Source organism: Oxyura jamaicensis, chromosome 7, assembly GCF_011077185.1.
Source record: "Oxyura jamaicensis isolate SHBP4307 breed ruddy duck chromosome 7, BPBGC_Ojam_1.0, whole genome shotgun sequence".
Classification (NCBI taxonomy): Eukaryota; Metazoa; Chordata; class Aves; order Anseriformes; family Anatidae; genus Oxyura; species Oxyura jamaicensis.
Window position 1 is genome coordinate 38,481,662 of NC_048899.1, and position 17,236 is coordinate 38,498,897.

General features: G+C 49.5%; 1 protein-coding gene and 1 long non-coding RNA gene across 3 annotated transcripts in view; both read left to right on the plus strand.

Moving 5' to 3' along the window:
• Positions 1-14,320, plus strand: part of KCNJ3 (potassium inwardly rectifying channel subfamily J member 3) — a 36,866-nt gene extending 22,546 nt beyond the window's left edge. For both annotated transcript variants that reach the window (XM_035331828.1, XM_035331829.1), the window contains one exon: positions 13,603-14,320. In XM_035331828.1, the coding sequence (XP_035187719.1) occupies positions 13,603-14,186 (584 nt within the window). In that variant the 3' untranslated portion in view covers positions 14,187-14,320. The remainder of the gene's footprint in view (positions 1-13,602) is intronic.
• Positions 14,321-14,339: 19 nt separating this feature from the next.
• LOC118169966 lies at positions 14,340-16,908 on the plus strand. The gene is made up of 2 exons (XR_004752393.1): positions 14,340-16,046; positions 16,276-16,908. It is a non-coding gene; the product is annotated as an uncharacterized LOC118169966 (long non-coding RNA).
• Positions 16,909-17,236: the final 328 nt, after the last annotated feature.

The window sequence follows — 17,236 nt, forward strand, 5'->3', positions numbered from 1 at the left end:
AGGCATCGTCGACCTTTCCCTCCATCCCAAAGCAGCTGAATTCTGTTAAATTCTTAAATACTTCCCAATATTCTCCGTGTAAATCTTCTCTGTGTGCTGTCGTGACCAAGCCAAGTGTATCTTGTGGTTTTTGCTTCTCTGCCAGCTTCTGAGGAGCAATAATTAGGTTTATTTTCTTCGTGGTTTCTTGTCTCGTTTGTCAGCTGCCCTGCAGGACAGAGTTTGCTCCCAGGTATTCTGCATCTCAGAAAGGCACTTCCAGCTCTTGGAGATGCCGATGTCTGCGTGACAGAGACTTGTCTGGCCACGTGCTGGAGCTGATCATGTCCTCTAGCCTCTTGCCGCGGTCACACCAGGTACCTGGGGTGTGCTGAGGAGCAGGGCTCTGGCGGAGAGGGAGCAGGAGATGCTTGAAGAGCATCCTCGGCACCATCTGACTGAAGTCGGCTGTATTCAGAGTTGTACTCGGCTGGTAAAACAGCGAGCGTGGCTGGCTGCCATGGGAGATGTGTCACCAGCTGCCGGTCATCCGCAGCGAGTGAGCTTCAGGAGCACAAGGACAAGAGAGAAAGCAGCCCCGAGAGGCTTGCTCCTAAATATAGACATCTTCCAAACTTCCTGCTGGAGCTCTATTAATTATTCATTCTTTTTTGCCTCTTTATTTTTTAGCATGACGCCTCACGTACATTAGATGCAATCATCTAACGGGCACAAATTGTAGCGCTAAGCATATTCACAGTGTTTCACTGTAGCCTGTTTTGTCTTTCTCATTATACTGCAGATGCTTTAAATTCACGCGGTACGCAGTAATGGGGATGAAATTTCCCACAGTGGAACATTGCTGACTTAATGTTGCGTGGTGAAATAGCACAGATTTATATTTAATATTTCTTTCCAAGCAGGCATCGCAGTGCAGGAATTCTCTGCTTGTGGCTGCTTCCCACAGTACCGCTCAGCAGCCAGACCTGGGCAGGTTTTTAAAGCTGTGGGAAATCCACGTCGTGCTTTATACGGCGCGCCTTGCACAAGGTGTAAAAATGGACTTATTTGTTCTCTGCACCCCGCTGTCCAGCGCAGGAGCTGCAGGAGCTTGGTGCTCGGAGCAGAGGCACCAGCAGAAGGCTGAGCGCTCGCATTGTAATTAAGTCAACTGCAAAACTCGCTGGAATTAGAGCTTGCTTCTGAAGGAGGCTTCTAATTGAGAGTAAATGCCTCATTAGCGCTGAACAGATCAACCTGAGAACATCAGTAAACACAAACAAAATAATTAATGACTTCAGGTAGCGTACTGTGGCACCCCGGCTGCCGTCGGGCTCCGGAGGTGGCCCAGGCATGGCTGAGGGGGGACTCGTGGCCGGGAGCTGCTGCCCAGGCGCCTGTCCTGGGAGTTTCGGGAGGTTTGAAGTGGAAGTCGTGTCTGCTCTGCCCTCAGAGCTGACCCCCTGTGACAGACTGCCGTGGGGGTGCTAATTACAGTTGTCTGCGCACCAGCACCCAGGTTTTTGTATCGCATAGTACATAAAGTGTGGTGTTACCGCATAGAATTGCAGAAGCTTTGAACAACTGCATTTTTACAGAGTGCTTCTCACATAAGAGAAGCCCGTACGTGGACTTTGTGGAGGAAAACCACAGATGATGGTGGCTCTGTTAATGAGAAGATCTGTGCTGGTCTGTTTACAGGAGCTTGTAAACTCTTTTTTTTCTTCTCCCGTTACGTAGTGGCTACTGTTCTAGCTGATGAGGAAGGGCTCAGATGAGGAGGGGCTTCCCATCCCATCCTGTCCCATCCCCATCCCATCCCCATCCCCATCTCCATCCCACCCCGTCCCATCCCGTCCCATCCCCATCCCGTCCCATCCCGTCCCGTCCCATCCTATGGGACGTGTCCAGTGCTTGGTTACAAAGCAGTATTTCTTGTCAGAAAAATGTACGATGCCTTTAGATAATCCTTCTGCAGCAAAACATGGAAATGTCTGCAACAAATGTCTTCTGTGGGCATCCAGAAGAGAGAAGACCCAGACGTGGGAGCCCTCTGCAACCGTGCCCACTGCCCTGAGGATGGGGCGAAGGCTGACGGACAGACCTTCCCAGCACCTTGTTCGTTTCATGGTGTCTCAGCATAAAATCAGGTATTTGGGATGTAATTAGCAAATCTTTGACGTAGGAAAAGTACTTAGCTCGGATAAGCTTGTTAAATTTTATGTATTCATCAGAGACTTTCTCGGATTTATTTTTCACATTTATCCTACGGCTGAATAAGTGATGGGAACTGGTGACCACTGCTCCTGAATTTGAACAGAGGTCTTCGTGGTGATTGCCACGTGAGCATCTCAGAGCTCCTTCTGCCTCACGCTGTATGAAGGCATGCAGGCACCTCCTCAGCCCTGCGGGGCTTTCCCCAGAAGACAGTGGCATGTAGAACTGGAAGCAAAAAAGAATACCATACAGAATTCAGAAGGAAATGTCAAAAATAACGTCTCAGTTCTGAAATTTCCAGGAAAAAAAAAGTCATAATTTTCCCCCAAATGTCAAAAAAGTCCCAGAGCTGCAAGATTTTAAACTGGCCTTTGGGTTTGCAGGTTGGGGATGAGAGTTAATGTCAGCACAATGTAAGGGAACGGGTTTATGTGTAAAATCAGAAGCTCCTCATAGGCACATAGCTGCTGGGACAGCACAGCTTTCAGTTCTGTCGTATTTATTCTCCCGGGGTGCACATGGGAATAACAAGTATGCGGCATGACGTCACATCGCAGTACATATAGTCACTAATTAACCTCTGCTGACTGCTGTAATAGTCTCTCTCCTGTGTGTGCTGCAGGAAATTATTTTCTGCTATATTATCTTCTTGATGCTGTGTATGTAAACCATAATGGAAGATGGGGCCATAGGAAGAAAACAGCATGCAATAACTCAGAGCCTTATCTGCCTTCCCTGCCTTTGCACCAGGAAATGTTGGCCCTGTTTTATTTTGGGATTTTTATTTTTATTTTAATACGGGAGAGGTTTGATGACACTGCAAAGGAAGGGACAGCTCTGAAACGTTGCACATCTGGTAATCAGAATGCACCTCTGGTATCCGTGGAGATCAGTCAAATATATTACCAAGGAGAAAAAAAAAAAGCAAAAAAAAAAAAGCAGTGGCCTCCTGCTCGATGTTGGGTTAGCGCTCCACCACCACATCCTTGGGTAAAGGGGCAACAGGGCTGCGTTTCTGCAAGGGGGAGCCCACGGCTGGAGTTTGGAGCTGCAGAACCCCGCATGGGAGGAGGGTGGATGGTGACACTGGGACCAGCTGGAGGGCTCGACCCAAACTCTTCTCCCCAGCGTTCATCTGAGGCTGCTGAAACCACGCCACAGGCAGCAGAGGCAGGGCACGAATCTTCCTGTGCTCAGCTGATTTTAAAAATTAGTTACGGAGAAAGCATGTTGTGTTGTGTCATGTTCCCAGCATCTCTGTGATGCTGCCTATAAAGCCCCGCACGCTTTCTTCTGAAGAGTGACTGGGAGGCGAAGCAGTTTGGTGATTTTTCACAGAAGTGCATCTTGTCTCTTTCATCTTCTCTGCTGTAAAAGCAGCAATCAGCCATCAGGCTGGAGCCAAGAGGCTTTCCTTGGCCAGAGACAGTCACGTTGTTCTGATGAGCGAGCCCTGTGTTCAAAGGCTGGAAACCCAAGGTAACGGGCAATTTATTTTACTGCTCTTTGCAACCAGGGACCACTCAGATGCGAAGAACAAAAACCAGTTATGTCCCACCGGGCATCCGGGGCTCTCTCGTGGCTCTTAACGAAAATTAAAGCAGCTGAATTCCTGGTAATTGATGCTGAAGAGCATCCTTAAAATTATTGCCATTTCAGTTTCATATTTCAGCAGCGTTCATGAACTGAGCAGCCTGAGCGGAGGCTGTGAGGTTGATAATAAAGTCCAGCAGTGGTGGGCAGTGGTATTTTGGTCTCATGCACAGGTAAAAGCTTTTTGCAGAAAAAAATGCAGGTGAGAATATTGTTTTGCCTCCTTGCTAATGGCTTTGAGAGAGATGTGACATCAGAGGTGAATCCAAACAGTGAAACATCCTGCTCAAAGGGGGCAGAGCGGATCTGTTAATGTTTCTGGAAAGCCCGTGTGTACAACAAGCTTCCAGGAAGGGAGAGAAACCTGGAACGAGCGCTCATTACCTCCCAAAATCCAAACTGATGCTGTGTGAGCTCGGTAAGCTCATATATATTCCAGGAGCTAACTACAACACTGTCAACAAATTACTGCATAAAGAGGAGAAAATTCTGTTTTTAAGGTGTTCTCTTTTCTAAAGTTTGTGATTATTTTGAAACCTCAGAGGCATTTCTAGTTGTCTATAGATAGGTAATTTTCATGAAAACCTGAAATTGCTGCCAGGAAATGAAGCCTAATGAACAACTGTGTGCTTGCAGAGAGACACTGTCTGCTTTCCTGCAGCTGTGTTTATTTTCTGTGGGCGCTGCCGGCAGCAATAGCCCTTTCTGAAACCGCATGTTTTAGGTGGGCACCTGCCCGGGTGCTGCCTTCTCATGGGGAAGCGTCCCGCCACTGGCAGCGCCTGCGAGGATGCTCTTCTCGCTGATTGCTTCTGAAGACATGTGAGCACTGTTGGTCTCACGGCTTTGCTGTAATTTAAGTTAAAGTCTTGACATGATGAGACAGCAGAGACAGTTTCTGCTGGCACTCAGTTTCCTCTTTGCTTGCAGCACTGTGTCCATGGGCAGGGTGCACGGGCTCAGGAACGTGAGCAGTTCACCTCGGCGCCCCGTTACGTCGGCAGCAAGGCGGAGATTTCTCTGCTGCGGCTAATGATAAAACTGTGGACAAACACAGCCTCATTCTTGATACTTAAATACCTTAAATATTAATGAAATGAGCCCTCGGACGCCTGGTGGGAAGGGAGTGCTCTGGCAGGGTGCACAGTATGGCTGGGAGAAGCTGCAGGGTCCGTGCGAGGGCTTCTCGTCCCCCTCCTGATGGCATGACTTGTTTACTACGTATTGGTGCTGTGCTCTCGTGGGGTGCAGCAAGGAGTGCCTGGATTCCTGAAGGTGCCTTTACAGCCCAGCGATTATCAAAGGTAATCAAAGAGATTACCAAAATACTCGTTTCACCCAGAACTGACAAAATTTGGGCATCTATTTCTTGGGAAATTCTGTGTGCCTGACGTGTTTGCAAGAAATGTTTGTCAGCTAAAACTGAAGACTCTGCGGCAAGTGCTATGTTTAGTTCAAGGGATCTGGTGTTAAGCACTGTGAATTAATTTTAAATACATGACACAAGCTGTGCACGCGGGGAGATGCTGCTGATGGAGCTGGTGACTGGGACTTTTTTGGGTGCAAACCAGGCGCTCTCGCCAAGGGTGGGTGCGGATGAAGTAGCTGCAGACAGGCAGGCTGGTTTATACGTAGCGCCGGCAGATACCTGCGCAGCAGAAAGACACAGAGCGTGCCCTCAGAGCGGGCTGTGACCCCGCGCTGTGCCGACGACGGACGAGCCGATGCCACCGCTGCGGGACGTCGTGGCTTCCCTGCACAGCGTGGCTGGTGCTGCGCCATCCCAGGAGCGGGCTGTGTGCGTGCTGCAGGCAGCCCCTGCCTGATGCCGGAGGTCATTTGTTCCCATTTTCAGCTGTATTTGGAGGTGTCTCCTGGTTTCCAGCAGCCGAGTACCCCCTCCTGCACTGGGTCCAGCCCTGAGATACGTGCGGGGTGTGTGTGAGTACCGAGGGGGTGGTGATCATCCTCATTTTTAAGTACTGGTACCCCAGGAGAGGATGGTAACTCAGGTTTTCTCTCATTTACAGAGGCTGCCAGTCTTTTTTGGGGTGTCTCATGCTGAATTTCTTGTTGGAAGAGCCATGGGCCAGCCGGGGGTGTGGGTCAGAAGGGCAAGTCACAGCAACACAGGCGCGGGTCCGTTTGAAGCAGGTCTGGGGGTGAACGGATTGCCTTGCAGTCTCCAGTGTTGCGAAGACATCCAGCAAATTAATACATATGTCAGACCAACAACACTAAATAAGGAACATTTATTTTCAAACACAGCTCCGTGCTGTATTTCATCCTTCTATTGACACAGCCCATACCAAATGGCACGTCATTTTCAGCGGCGTTGCTTAGAAAGCGGCTGTCAGGTTGATGGTGTCTTTAAACAAGCCTCCCAGCCATCCCCAAGGGCCCAGTCTCTGGCTGTGGCTGCGGACAGGCAGACAGGCAGACAGGCAGACAGGCAGACAGGCAGACAGGCGGACAGGCTGGGTGCCAGTGAGGCAGGAGGCTGGCAGCTGAGACATCTGTGGTACCCAGAGGCATGGACGGTGGGGCAGCGTTGTGTGGCACCAGCGAATTGTGCTCGTCCCTGCAGAGATGCACGCGTTTTCCACCCCAGGAAGGCGGTCTCAAATGTGAAATGCTTCCTCAGGCTCCTGTAGGCCTGCCAAAGCCCTGAAGATCGAGGAGCTCTATTTTGGTGTTGAGCAGCATATGGTCTGGTGGGTGTTGGAGAAGCATGGGACCGGTGAGGAATTTGCGTATTCAGAGGGCTGGGCTGCTGCTGGGCTTTGTGTTGCTTGCCTCATAACGAAAATGTTCTCGTTCAAAGAGGATAATTTATTTTAAATGTCTTTTTTTTTTTTTTTTTTTCCCTTCTGACAGCTTGGCATACATCTCCTACATTTCATTCAAGCTGTGTTCCTGCTGCCTCCCCTGACCACCGACAATTTTGCTCTGATGTCACTAAACAATCCTTCCTTCCCCCACCTCTTCCCCAGCGTCCCCAAACGCCCAGCTCTGCTGGGCACAAACCCAGCATCGTGCGTTCGCCTGCGGTTCAGAGGAGGGCGGCGCAGACAGGGGGATTGGCAACCTTCCCCTGGGGGAAGTCATCACGGGGCTTGGGGCCGCTGAAAAATCAGGCTGGAGGGAAGCTCGGGAGGGCGCCCAGTGGCGCAGGCATTGGACGCTTCCACCTGGGTGCTGCAGCTTGCTCAGCGCTGTGCTGGTGGGAGGGGAAGGATGCAAGAGCTGGCGTGTGGCAGATGGCTCTGCAGAGAAATCTGCTCAAAGAGAGGAGCTGAAGGGCTGAAGTCAACCCTGACTCACTCCTGCACGTAGAGGGAAAGGAACAGATTGGTCTTTCAAAAGGATATGTATTTTTTTGTGTGTGTTTAAAAAAATAAAAAGATAGGAAAAATACTGGGCCAGATTCTTGAATAGTACAAATTGCTGCCACTGCATTACATGTGCGTTCGAGATTTCTGTTTGGGTAACTGAGAATCTGGCCCTGGTTTTCCAAAAGCAGGGGAAATGGCGCTGCAGAGTACTTCCGCGTGCGGAGCCCAGCATGGCAATGCTGGAGGCTGCCCTGCTTTCATTTCCAGCCACATTTCCCCCTTTTTTTTGGTACCATCCCCATCAGAGTGGAGGTTGGCTCATGGCACGGTCGCCTGTTGCACTCTAGGCAGGAGCAGTGCGGAGGCGCGCAGCGGTGCGTTGCTTTGACACGCGGGTTTGGTGACATTTTCCAAGCCTGCTACAACACGTGCTGGTGACAGCTCCTGTGGTCCTGGTAAGCATCAGGACGGGCTGTCTGCGAGGTGTCAGAAAGCTATGCGTCTATCAGTGATTAAAAATGGCCCGAAGAGGAGCAGCTGATAAAGACTACCCCGGCTGTCACCAGCACTTTTTAAGCGTGGCGATAGCTCCTGGGAGAACGGCACAGCCTGAGCAAGCCGGGAGGTATTTATAGTGCCAGAGCATAAACACCGTGTCTAAATCGGGTAGCAAAGCAGAAGCCTGGGCCTGCTATTCGGCAACGAGAAATTAAAATGTTTAGCATAAGAACGATGTCTGACTGTTGCATAAATGTGTGCCTGTTGTCACTCGATAACCCCCGCTCCCTTGGTTCCCTTATAGCATGGTGCTTCACCTGATTAATCTCTGCCCTCCTTTTGTTCGGGCAATTTATAGATTGCAGTGATAAATGGTGATCAAGCACGGCGGTCTGTAAGAAGCCCGCTGTGGATTGAAGTACAAAGGGGGATCGTGCTGTGACTACAAGGGGCCATTTCTCCCGCTGGCCCCATGGCACCGGGGTCCCTGGGCTCCGGGCAGGCTGAGCTGTCGCTGTGAGACGCAGGAGGGCTGTGAGCCACTTCTGCAGGGACAAAAGCCTGCCAGAGAGAACCTCGAAAGGAAAGGCGCTCTGAAAACACAAGCAGTTATTCCTTTAGTTAAGGCTTAAATAAAACAAATTATTTAAATTGCACATGCTTGTGTTTTCATGAAAACATGGAGCACCTTGCTACAGTTCTTACCTTGAAGAGTGAGTTTGTCTTTGGCATTTGAGGAAATGCCTTTTTATTTCTCTTTAGAAAGGCTTCTTTTCTTGAAATATTACTTAAAAAGTAACCAGATGAACATGTAAAGGTGGCACGGTGTCTGCCCAGCTGCCTTCGATTAAAACCAGCTTGCAAAAGGGCTGCTGCTGTAAATCAGACATTTACACCGGCAAGAACCACAAACTGACAAAGTTTTATTGCACTTCAAACTGTCCCGCTTAATAAAAAACGTGTCCTGAAACTATGGTGGAGGAACGCTAGTGCTAAAAATAGCTGTTCTTTCAAAATGGATGGGAACTATCTGAGCTCAGACACCGCACTTGCTGTCAGGTTAGGAATGGGGCTGTGTGTTTCTCAGCCGTACATGGCACAGCTTGTCATTTTTAGTTATATTAAAAAATAATGTTGCGGCAAACACTGGGAGGAAGAGCCTGAGAGCATCCGTCACTCCAAGTTTTGCTGAATTGTTTCTGACGTCACATTTTGGGTGCCCATTTCCTGGCTTGCTGCAGAATTCAGACAGCTACTTTCATTTCAGGCACAGGGAGGCTGAGCGGCCAGATGTTCACATCAGGATGTGGTGCTGTGACTTGGCTAAACGTGACACAAACCAGCTTGCTGTTCCCTTGATTTTAAAAAGCCACTATTTCACTTCTCCACAGAAAATCTTGGGAGCCCCAAGATTTCAGTGGAAGTCACACACTTCCCTTTTGCTGAAGCTGTAAATCTTCCCTTGGTCCTGTGGGAGCGAGGCAAGAAGCGTGGTGTATTGTCAAGTCTTGTGGCAAGTCTCTCTCCTTGCACTGCCTTCGTGGCCTTACATTGCAATGGTAAAACGGTTTAATTCTTAGTAACCGGTAGGACATTCCTGGCCAGTGAGATTTTAATGCTGCTGGAGGTTTTGAAGTTTTACAGGGGAGCCCCAGGTTTCAGGGAGGGCAGCCTCCCCAGCCTGGGTCCAGGTGCCTTAACCTGCAGGGCCCAAACCCTAATGAGAAAAAAAAAATAAAAAATGACAAAGTGTAAGCAAACCTTCCTTGCATTTGTACATTTTTGCTAGGATCTCCTCCTGCAGGATTTCCCTTCACCCTGAGGACAGGGCTGCGAAGATGCCCCAGGGATGATCTCGTCCCTTCTCCCGGTCTGCCCTTCACCTTGGCCAGCAAGCCGCAGCCCAAAAACAGGGTGGTGAAACTTGGGGGCTTCCATGGGGACAGAGAGAGGAGCCATGTGTCCACAACGTGCCTGCAGATCTTTGGGGGCTGTCACGGGGGCTGTTGAAGCTTGCTAGCTCCCGCTGCCGGCTGGCTCCCGCAGCGGAGGCCACCAGAAGAGCAGTGCGCTGCCAGGCTTTCCAGGCTGGGTACTGCCAGGTCTAGAAGCTGCCTGGATACAGCCAGCTCCATCTGGAGATTTAGAAATTTAGAAACAATTTGAGGGTTATTACAGGATAGAATTAGTCAACGGGCTTATTTGCTGGGGTTTTTGTTCCCCCCCTGCCCCCGGGGAAGGCAGGCAGGCAGCTGTCGCCGCCGCGGTGCAGGGGACGCGTGACAAGCGCATGCGGCGGTATGAGATGAGGCTGGGTCTGGGGTTTGGGGGCAACAGCGGCTGTCCCTTGGGATGCCTTCACTGGGGAACTAGCCTTACCCTGTAGCAAAGCTAGAAGCAATCAGGATAATTATCTTAATTATTGGGATTTCAGATGCTGGGGAATTCTGACCTCTCCTCGTGACGTGTTTACTGAGCCGGTGTGCGGTGAGCTCCCCGTCTCAGCAGCTGTGTCTGAAGTGCAGGCACAGCCCAGTTTCTCCCTGGGGTTTCCTGCAACTGATGTACTGAGGCCGAGCCTGCTGGAGCCAGGGGCAGGGGAAAACAAAAGCTCGAATAGCCGTTGCCTGGCTGAGCCTGAGATAATTGCATTCACTTCTCCAGCCCTGCTAAGGCTCTACAAGCGAGCGTTCTACCTCGTTAGAAATAATAACTTGTATTTAATAACTTACAATATGGCAGAGAGATGCATTTTTCTCCAATGATAGCACTTGCTTCAGATCGAACAAATGATGAAAGGATTATTAAAAAAAATGCTTTCATATAAATCACAAGGAAACAGGCTCATGGATTTAACCCATGCTCGGCCTCCAGAGCTGCTCTGCTGTACTTTATTTGAGGAAGTTAATGGAAAATTTTCTCAGACGTAGATGGCTGGGCTTTTCCCGTGTTTCTGTGGTGTTACACACACGAGAGCGTGCAGTGGGTGCCAGATGAGCACGCAGGGCCGTAAGTGCCTGGATCCCTGCATGGCTGTGCTGCCGGGATAGAAAAAGGGGATGTGGGGCCGTGTCCACGGGGCATCGGCAGCAGGAAGAAGAGCAACCACATCTTCTGATTTCAGCATCCTCCTGCAAAGCTCAGTATTCATAATCCTTTGAAAGGTAAGAGTCAGCTGCTGATTTCTGTGGAAGAAATGTAACTCCTGGAAGCTCTGTAAGATAGCCTGGGTAGAGGTGGTCCAAAATGCCCCGGGTTGAGATTTGTGAGAGTGCAGCACCTTAAGAGCAGCCTCTGTGCGGAAATCTCCTCCCTCGGGCACAGTGAACAATGTTTTTGCAGCCTGTGGTTTTGAAATAGTAGAGGCTTTCCTAGGGGACAATTGATTTGGGGTTATGTGGGCATATATGCATAAGCGTACCTATTTTCAGGTGAATTACCACGATTTGTATTCAGCCAGAGCTTTGCTAATGTGCATTGCAATCATTGGCTGCTGGAGAGCACTTTGTGATGGAAGCATGCATTTGGGGTGATGAACAGCATGCAGGCTTAGATCCCTTTCACTTTGACAAATAGATGGCTTTTTAATTACAAGCGCAGCATACAGCATGTTTATTCCAAAAGAGAATTTAACATTTATCCTGCGAATGAATATCAATAATATAGACAACTTGGTAAAAATTTAACCAGCCCATTAACATGACGAAGGCATCAGAGGTCCTGTCGGCCTCATAGCCTGCTGCTGAATACCTCCTCAGGATTAAAACAGAAGAGCCTTCCATGCCAGCAGACGGAGAGGGAAGCCCACGAGCCCAACCTCACCACCACCCCAGTGGGACGGGTCCTTCTGCGTGCTGGAGGTCTGCTTGGCTTGGTGGGACCAGGAGGAAGCTGCCTGTGCCCTGAAATAGCAGATCTGTCCGTGTCTGAGGACGGCTTACAGATATAGGGATGGAAAATAGCACAGGGGTAGTGACCTGCAAGGGCTGCCGGGCGCACCGGGGCCTTACTCGTGCTGGGCGAGGCGAAGGCCTCCTGGCTGTGTGAACTATTATCCGACGGCCCCGAGGAGCGTGCTGCCGCTGTATTTCACCGCCTTCATTTTCCCACAGGAGGCAGCAAGGGCTGCGGGCTTGGCTGCCTGCGAGGGGCCGCTTGCTGTCCCACACAGGGACGCGGCCACCAGCCAGCCTGGAGCGTGGTGCCGTGGCTGCGGTGCTGTGCCAAGGCTGCGGCAGCGGATTGTATCAATGCAACAAAACGTGCAGTTGATTTTCTTGCTCATCAGCTAATAAATTTTTCGACAATAGGCAGGTAAAACGATCCTCCTTTAACAGCCTGGTGGCAGCCGCAGGTTTGGTAGATGGCAGGGTGACGGCCTGGGGTGGAGAGAGCCCCTGCCCTGGTGCCCTCCCCTGAGCCCATGCAGCGTGCGTGCTGCTGGCGCCAGCACCCACCCGCTGCCCACCAGCAGTGTTGTCCGCTACCACTATAATTACCATTTTTCTACTAATTATGCTTTTTTTTGTTTGTTTTTGTTTTTTTTTCTAAACCCACTAGGTATGTGATTGCTTCCACTTCACTTTGTAATTAGAACTGAAACCCATGGCGACCGGATGGAAATGCATCACGGAGTATAAAATGCTGTCCTGTCCGTGGTTGGCATGAAGGGACAGGGACAGTTTGGGTCTTATCGAGTGTGTTTGCAGAGCCACCAGCTCAGGGGAGGCTGAGTTACTGGCAGTAGGAGGGCACCCCTTGCAAAACCCTCCCCCAGGCTCATATTTTTTCTCCTAAGAGGTAAAATGGAAAACTGTGGTTTTTATGCCCTGTAAAATGCTCAGGGTACTAGCAGGCAAAATTGCTACGCAAAACGAAAAAATCCATTCTGCTAGCAGCAACGTGAAATGTAATAACATTCTATTTTTCTGGCGGTGTGTCACCAGATGTGTATTCACCCCCCACTACCCCTTCCTACAACCCTGCTAGCAGTTTTCTTGGGCTTTCCAGTTTCTTTTTATTTGCTCTTGACTTAAAGGCATTGTTGTCAGCTAGGCAGAGGATGTGTTTGTCCAGGTAGATTTAACTTGCTGAAAACCAAATGCCATTTTTGCAGTTTGTTACACCAGGATAAAATGGTCGTGCAGTTGTACTTCTGATCGCTATAGAGACTGTTTATAAATAACATCAAAAAAAAAAAAAAAAAGGAAAGAAACAACAACAACAAACCCTCAACACATTTCACATTCATTTCTCTGATTCTCCAGGGCAGGTGGGTGGCCAGCAGCCAGCAGTGAGGAAGAGGAAGAGGAGGAGGAAGAGTGGGCATGGTGGGAGGCAGGGGGAGAAGGGCCGTATTGGGCCCCATGGTCATATTTCTCTGTCCTTGCTAATGATTTGAAACTTAGATCCCAGCCAGGCCATCATGGATCTGTGAGCAGATTGCTCACGAAGCACTTGAAGAGAAATAAATACATCTCACAGCACATACTTACTGCTCTCCGACGGACTGAAGTGCACTGGTGTGGGCGTGTTTTGTGCACATGACCCATAAAGCGTAGGGCCTGGTTTTGTGTAATTTCACGAGTATGATGAACATGTGGAACAGCTGAGTAATACTGTAAGATCCCATCAAGTCCAACTGCAGGTTGCAATTAGCATCTGTGGCTAACTTAATGCTGGGGTTGAAAGGGTAGCTCTGTATTTTCACTTCATCAGCAGGGCCTTCAGAAGTGGCCGTAACAATAGATATGAATTATTCGTGCGGTTACGCCCCTTGCTCTATTTTTGGCTCCTCTCACACCGAGGATGACAATTTAATAGCAACTGTATGGAAGTGGTAGACACGCCAGTGCCTTCTCTTTTATACATTTAAAAATATAAAATATGTTTCTTTGAAATGTTCAACCCCCCCTCCCGGGATGTAAGTGCTTCCAAAACCCTCCATAACCAATCCAGTTTTCTCCCTTACTGGTTGCAGGGATGACGTGCCAAGCCAGGACGTCCTACACCGAGGACGAGGTGCTCTGGGGTCATCGCTTCTTCCCGGTCATTTCCTTGGAAGAAGGCTTCTTCAAGGTCGATTACTCCCAGTTCCACGCGACGTTCGAGGTCCCCACCCCACCGTACAGCGTGAAGGAGCAGGAGGAGATGCTGCTCATGTCCTCGCCCTTGATAGCGCCCGCTGTCAGCAACAGCAAAGAAAGGAACAACTCAGTGGAGTGCCTGGATGGCCTCGACGAAGTTGGCACAAAACTTCCTTCAAAACTGCAGAAAATAACTGGAAGGGAAGACTTCCCCAAAAAACTCCTCAGGATGAGCTCCACCACCTCCGAGAAGGCCTACAGCATGGGGGATTTACCCATGAAACTGCAGCGGATCAGCTCGGTCCCTGGGAATTCGGAAGAGAAACTGGTGTCCAAAACCACAAAGATGATGTCGGATCCCATGAGCCAGTCCGTGGCCGATTTGCCACCCAAACTCCAGAAACTGTCGGGCGGCGGCCGGATGGAGGGGAACCTTCCTCCCAAACTGAGAAAAATGAATTCCGACCGCTTCACATAGCCCGCCCGGGCACCTGGCTGGCTCGCAAAGCCCGGACTGCGGCGACAGGCACAGCGTGGGCAGGCCGGCCAGCCTCCACACCGCCTCCCGCGCTGGCTCCACGTGCCCCGGGGTGGTGGTGGCAGTGTTGGTGGTGGTGGCAGTGTTGGTGGCGGTGGTGGTGGTGGTGGCGGTGGTGGTGGTGGTGGCGGTGGTGGTGGCGGTGGTGGTGGCGGTGGTGGCACACCGTACGCACACGTCCTGCCGACCGTGCCCGGCATGTAGTATCCCAACGCGCATGCAATAATAGTGTGCAATTTTTGCATATAGTTTTATGGCATGACTCGTACCATATTTATACTGTATATTCTGAAAAATACGTACAGGGGCGTTCCGTGCCCCTCTATTTCCTAAGAGTATGTAGTAGGTAAAACATGAGAGTGGGTAACTTTCAGGGTAAGTTATAACTTGAGTTAATATTTTTTTTTTCTGATGTGGATTGTGATGTTTTGTTCCGCAAAGTGGCTATGGTGCATGGTTTTTTTCCTTGAAAGAAGGTATATTAGTTACTTCTCACACCAAATCTGCTAGCCTTAAATTAACTGCTGGTTTCCATTTTGCTTTAACATTTTATTGGGTTTCTTTTTTTCTGCCTATCGGCTACTGGGAAAAAAAAATGTATTTCATAAGGCACTATTTAGATAAGAAACTTGTATTAACAAGGCTAGGCAAAACAGTAAAAGAAAAGGGTAAAATTAACATTTAGCTTTGATTAGAAAATATTTTTTTTTCCATAATTTATAACAGATACGTATGAAAACTGGAAAACCCTTTCAAATAAACAGCATGTGCTTGGTTTCTCACATTGACAGGACAGCTCACTATGGCAGTAGCGGAGAGTCCATGAAGCCAAGCCGGCTTTTGTTCTGGATGCTCTGCCCTCGAAGGCAGGGCCAAAACCCCCCCCATGCTCCAGCAGCACCAGGGGTTCTCTGCGCTGCTGGGCATTCCCTGCACTGCTTTCTCTGTGGTGAAAACATGTTCAGAAACATTAACCAAGGTTGACCCTGTGGGTTCTGAAATGAGTAATACTTTGTATAAATGTCTGCTTTGACAGCCTGCTGTGGCTGCGTTTGGTTTTTGGGTTTTTATCCTGTTTTGCCCCAAAATGCAGGGCCACGAGGCGGTGTGGCTGCTTCGGAGCTGGGTGGCGGAGGGGCTCCTAGTCCCACTGGGGCTGGCGGTGGCGGCAGGGAGCAAAGCCTCGAGGGCACTATACCCCGAGGGACAAAACAGTTCATTTTTGTTACAAAGGCTGGCCTGGAGCAAGAAGCGAGAGGCTGAACGTCGCTGGAAGGGTTGGCTCAAGCGCCGCGGTGGCTCGGTGTCCTGGAAGTTACCGTGGGGCGTCGGTCAGTTGTGCGCTCACGGACGTGGTACTAACTGAGCGTTTTTTTCACCGCTTATAACAATTTTTGAGTGGCACTGCATGCTTTCTACACCCTTGGCTATACTGAAATTCTTTGCACGTTGTTGTTAAAGGGCACCGTGTGTGCAGCTCCCTGTGTGCCGATCCCCAGCACGCCATGAGCAGACCTCTAACGCTGCAAGGTAAAATCTGAACATCTTCCCCCGTTTGCTAACACTTGCTCAGGTTGTCCTGTAAAATCTGTGTGCCAGGTGTAACTCTTCTGCTAGTCCTCGGCTGGGTGAAAACGGCCACGTGCTGGGGGCAGCTTCCTCAGCATGTGACAGCCACGGGGGCTTGACCCTGCCCAGATCCCCTGCCGCCACGGACAGCCCACTGCCCTGTTGGCTTTTCCTAATGGAAAGTCACTGCAGAACCCCCCCGGACTAAAAGCAATGGTGTTGCACCCAGCTGTGCCCCCTCCCTCCCGAAAACCATCGGGAACATTTGGGGAACAGGCTTCCCCTCCCTGCACACCCACGGCAGGGCAGTGGGTGCCCAGCTACGGCAGAATCCTGCCTTGCAGGAGGAGAAGTGGCGTTTTCCCCCGGCAGCCGGGCACGGCTGCGTGCAGGGCTGGATCAAGCAGGAGCCGTGTCCCCGTGCTGTACAACCCCAAGGCACGGAGCTGGCCGGGAGCAGGGAGCCTGAGGGGCGCGGGAGACTCAGTGACTGCATACAAATACCTGAGAGTATGCGAAACATTGGGAAAGAATCCTCACTTTTGTTAATTAATGCCAGATAAAATACTACGTTACGATTAATTCAGAAGTTTGACTTTTTAAAACCAAAATAATCACTTGTCCTTGCTGGACCCAAGATTTCTGAGGCTTGTGGCTTGTACTGCAATGTATTACGTACTTTAAGGGTAAAATATATGTCTTTCGTTAACGAGAGTGAAAGTACAAACATGGATGATAACTTTCTTTAGTTATTCGGTTTTGGAAGGTATTTCTGGTTAATATTTCATTTTTATTGGTGTGACCCCTTTTCTGTTTTTCCTAACCATTGCTTGTGCTAAGAAGTATATCTGTTTGTTCGATTGCACAGCCGGTCTGTGTTCCCTACTGCTGAATTCATGCTTGAATTATATTGTAAATTGTACATATTCAAATTAGAATAATCTAAATGCATTTTCTGGCATGCACTCTCTAACTGTATAAATGTACAAGTTTATTTGAATTATACAAAACAACAGACTCTTGTATTCATTAATACTGCAAGCTCAGTTTTATCTACAGCTATATTAAACTTTCAGAAATTGTTCGGTTTAAATGCTCTGGTGTGGTTGTCTTTTCTCCAGTCCATTTTCTAATACTTTAATAAGTGGCTATGTATTCAAGCTGTTTGGGTACTTACGACTCACATTTGGTGCATGTAAAAGGCCAGGCTCTTGACTGGGCTTAAGAACAGCAAAAATGAAACATGGTTTAGTTGTAGTCCTGGGGGCCCGCGTACCCCTGTGGGCAGAATATTAGAGTTCTGTAATTATTTGGATATTGAGTATTAGCTTTCTGTAGTTTATGACATGCGCTTTCTTTGTGCACCGAGGCTTAGGAGCTCTTTATGCAGAGAGAAGTAGGAATTTATATAGTTATCACCC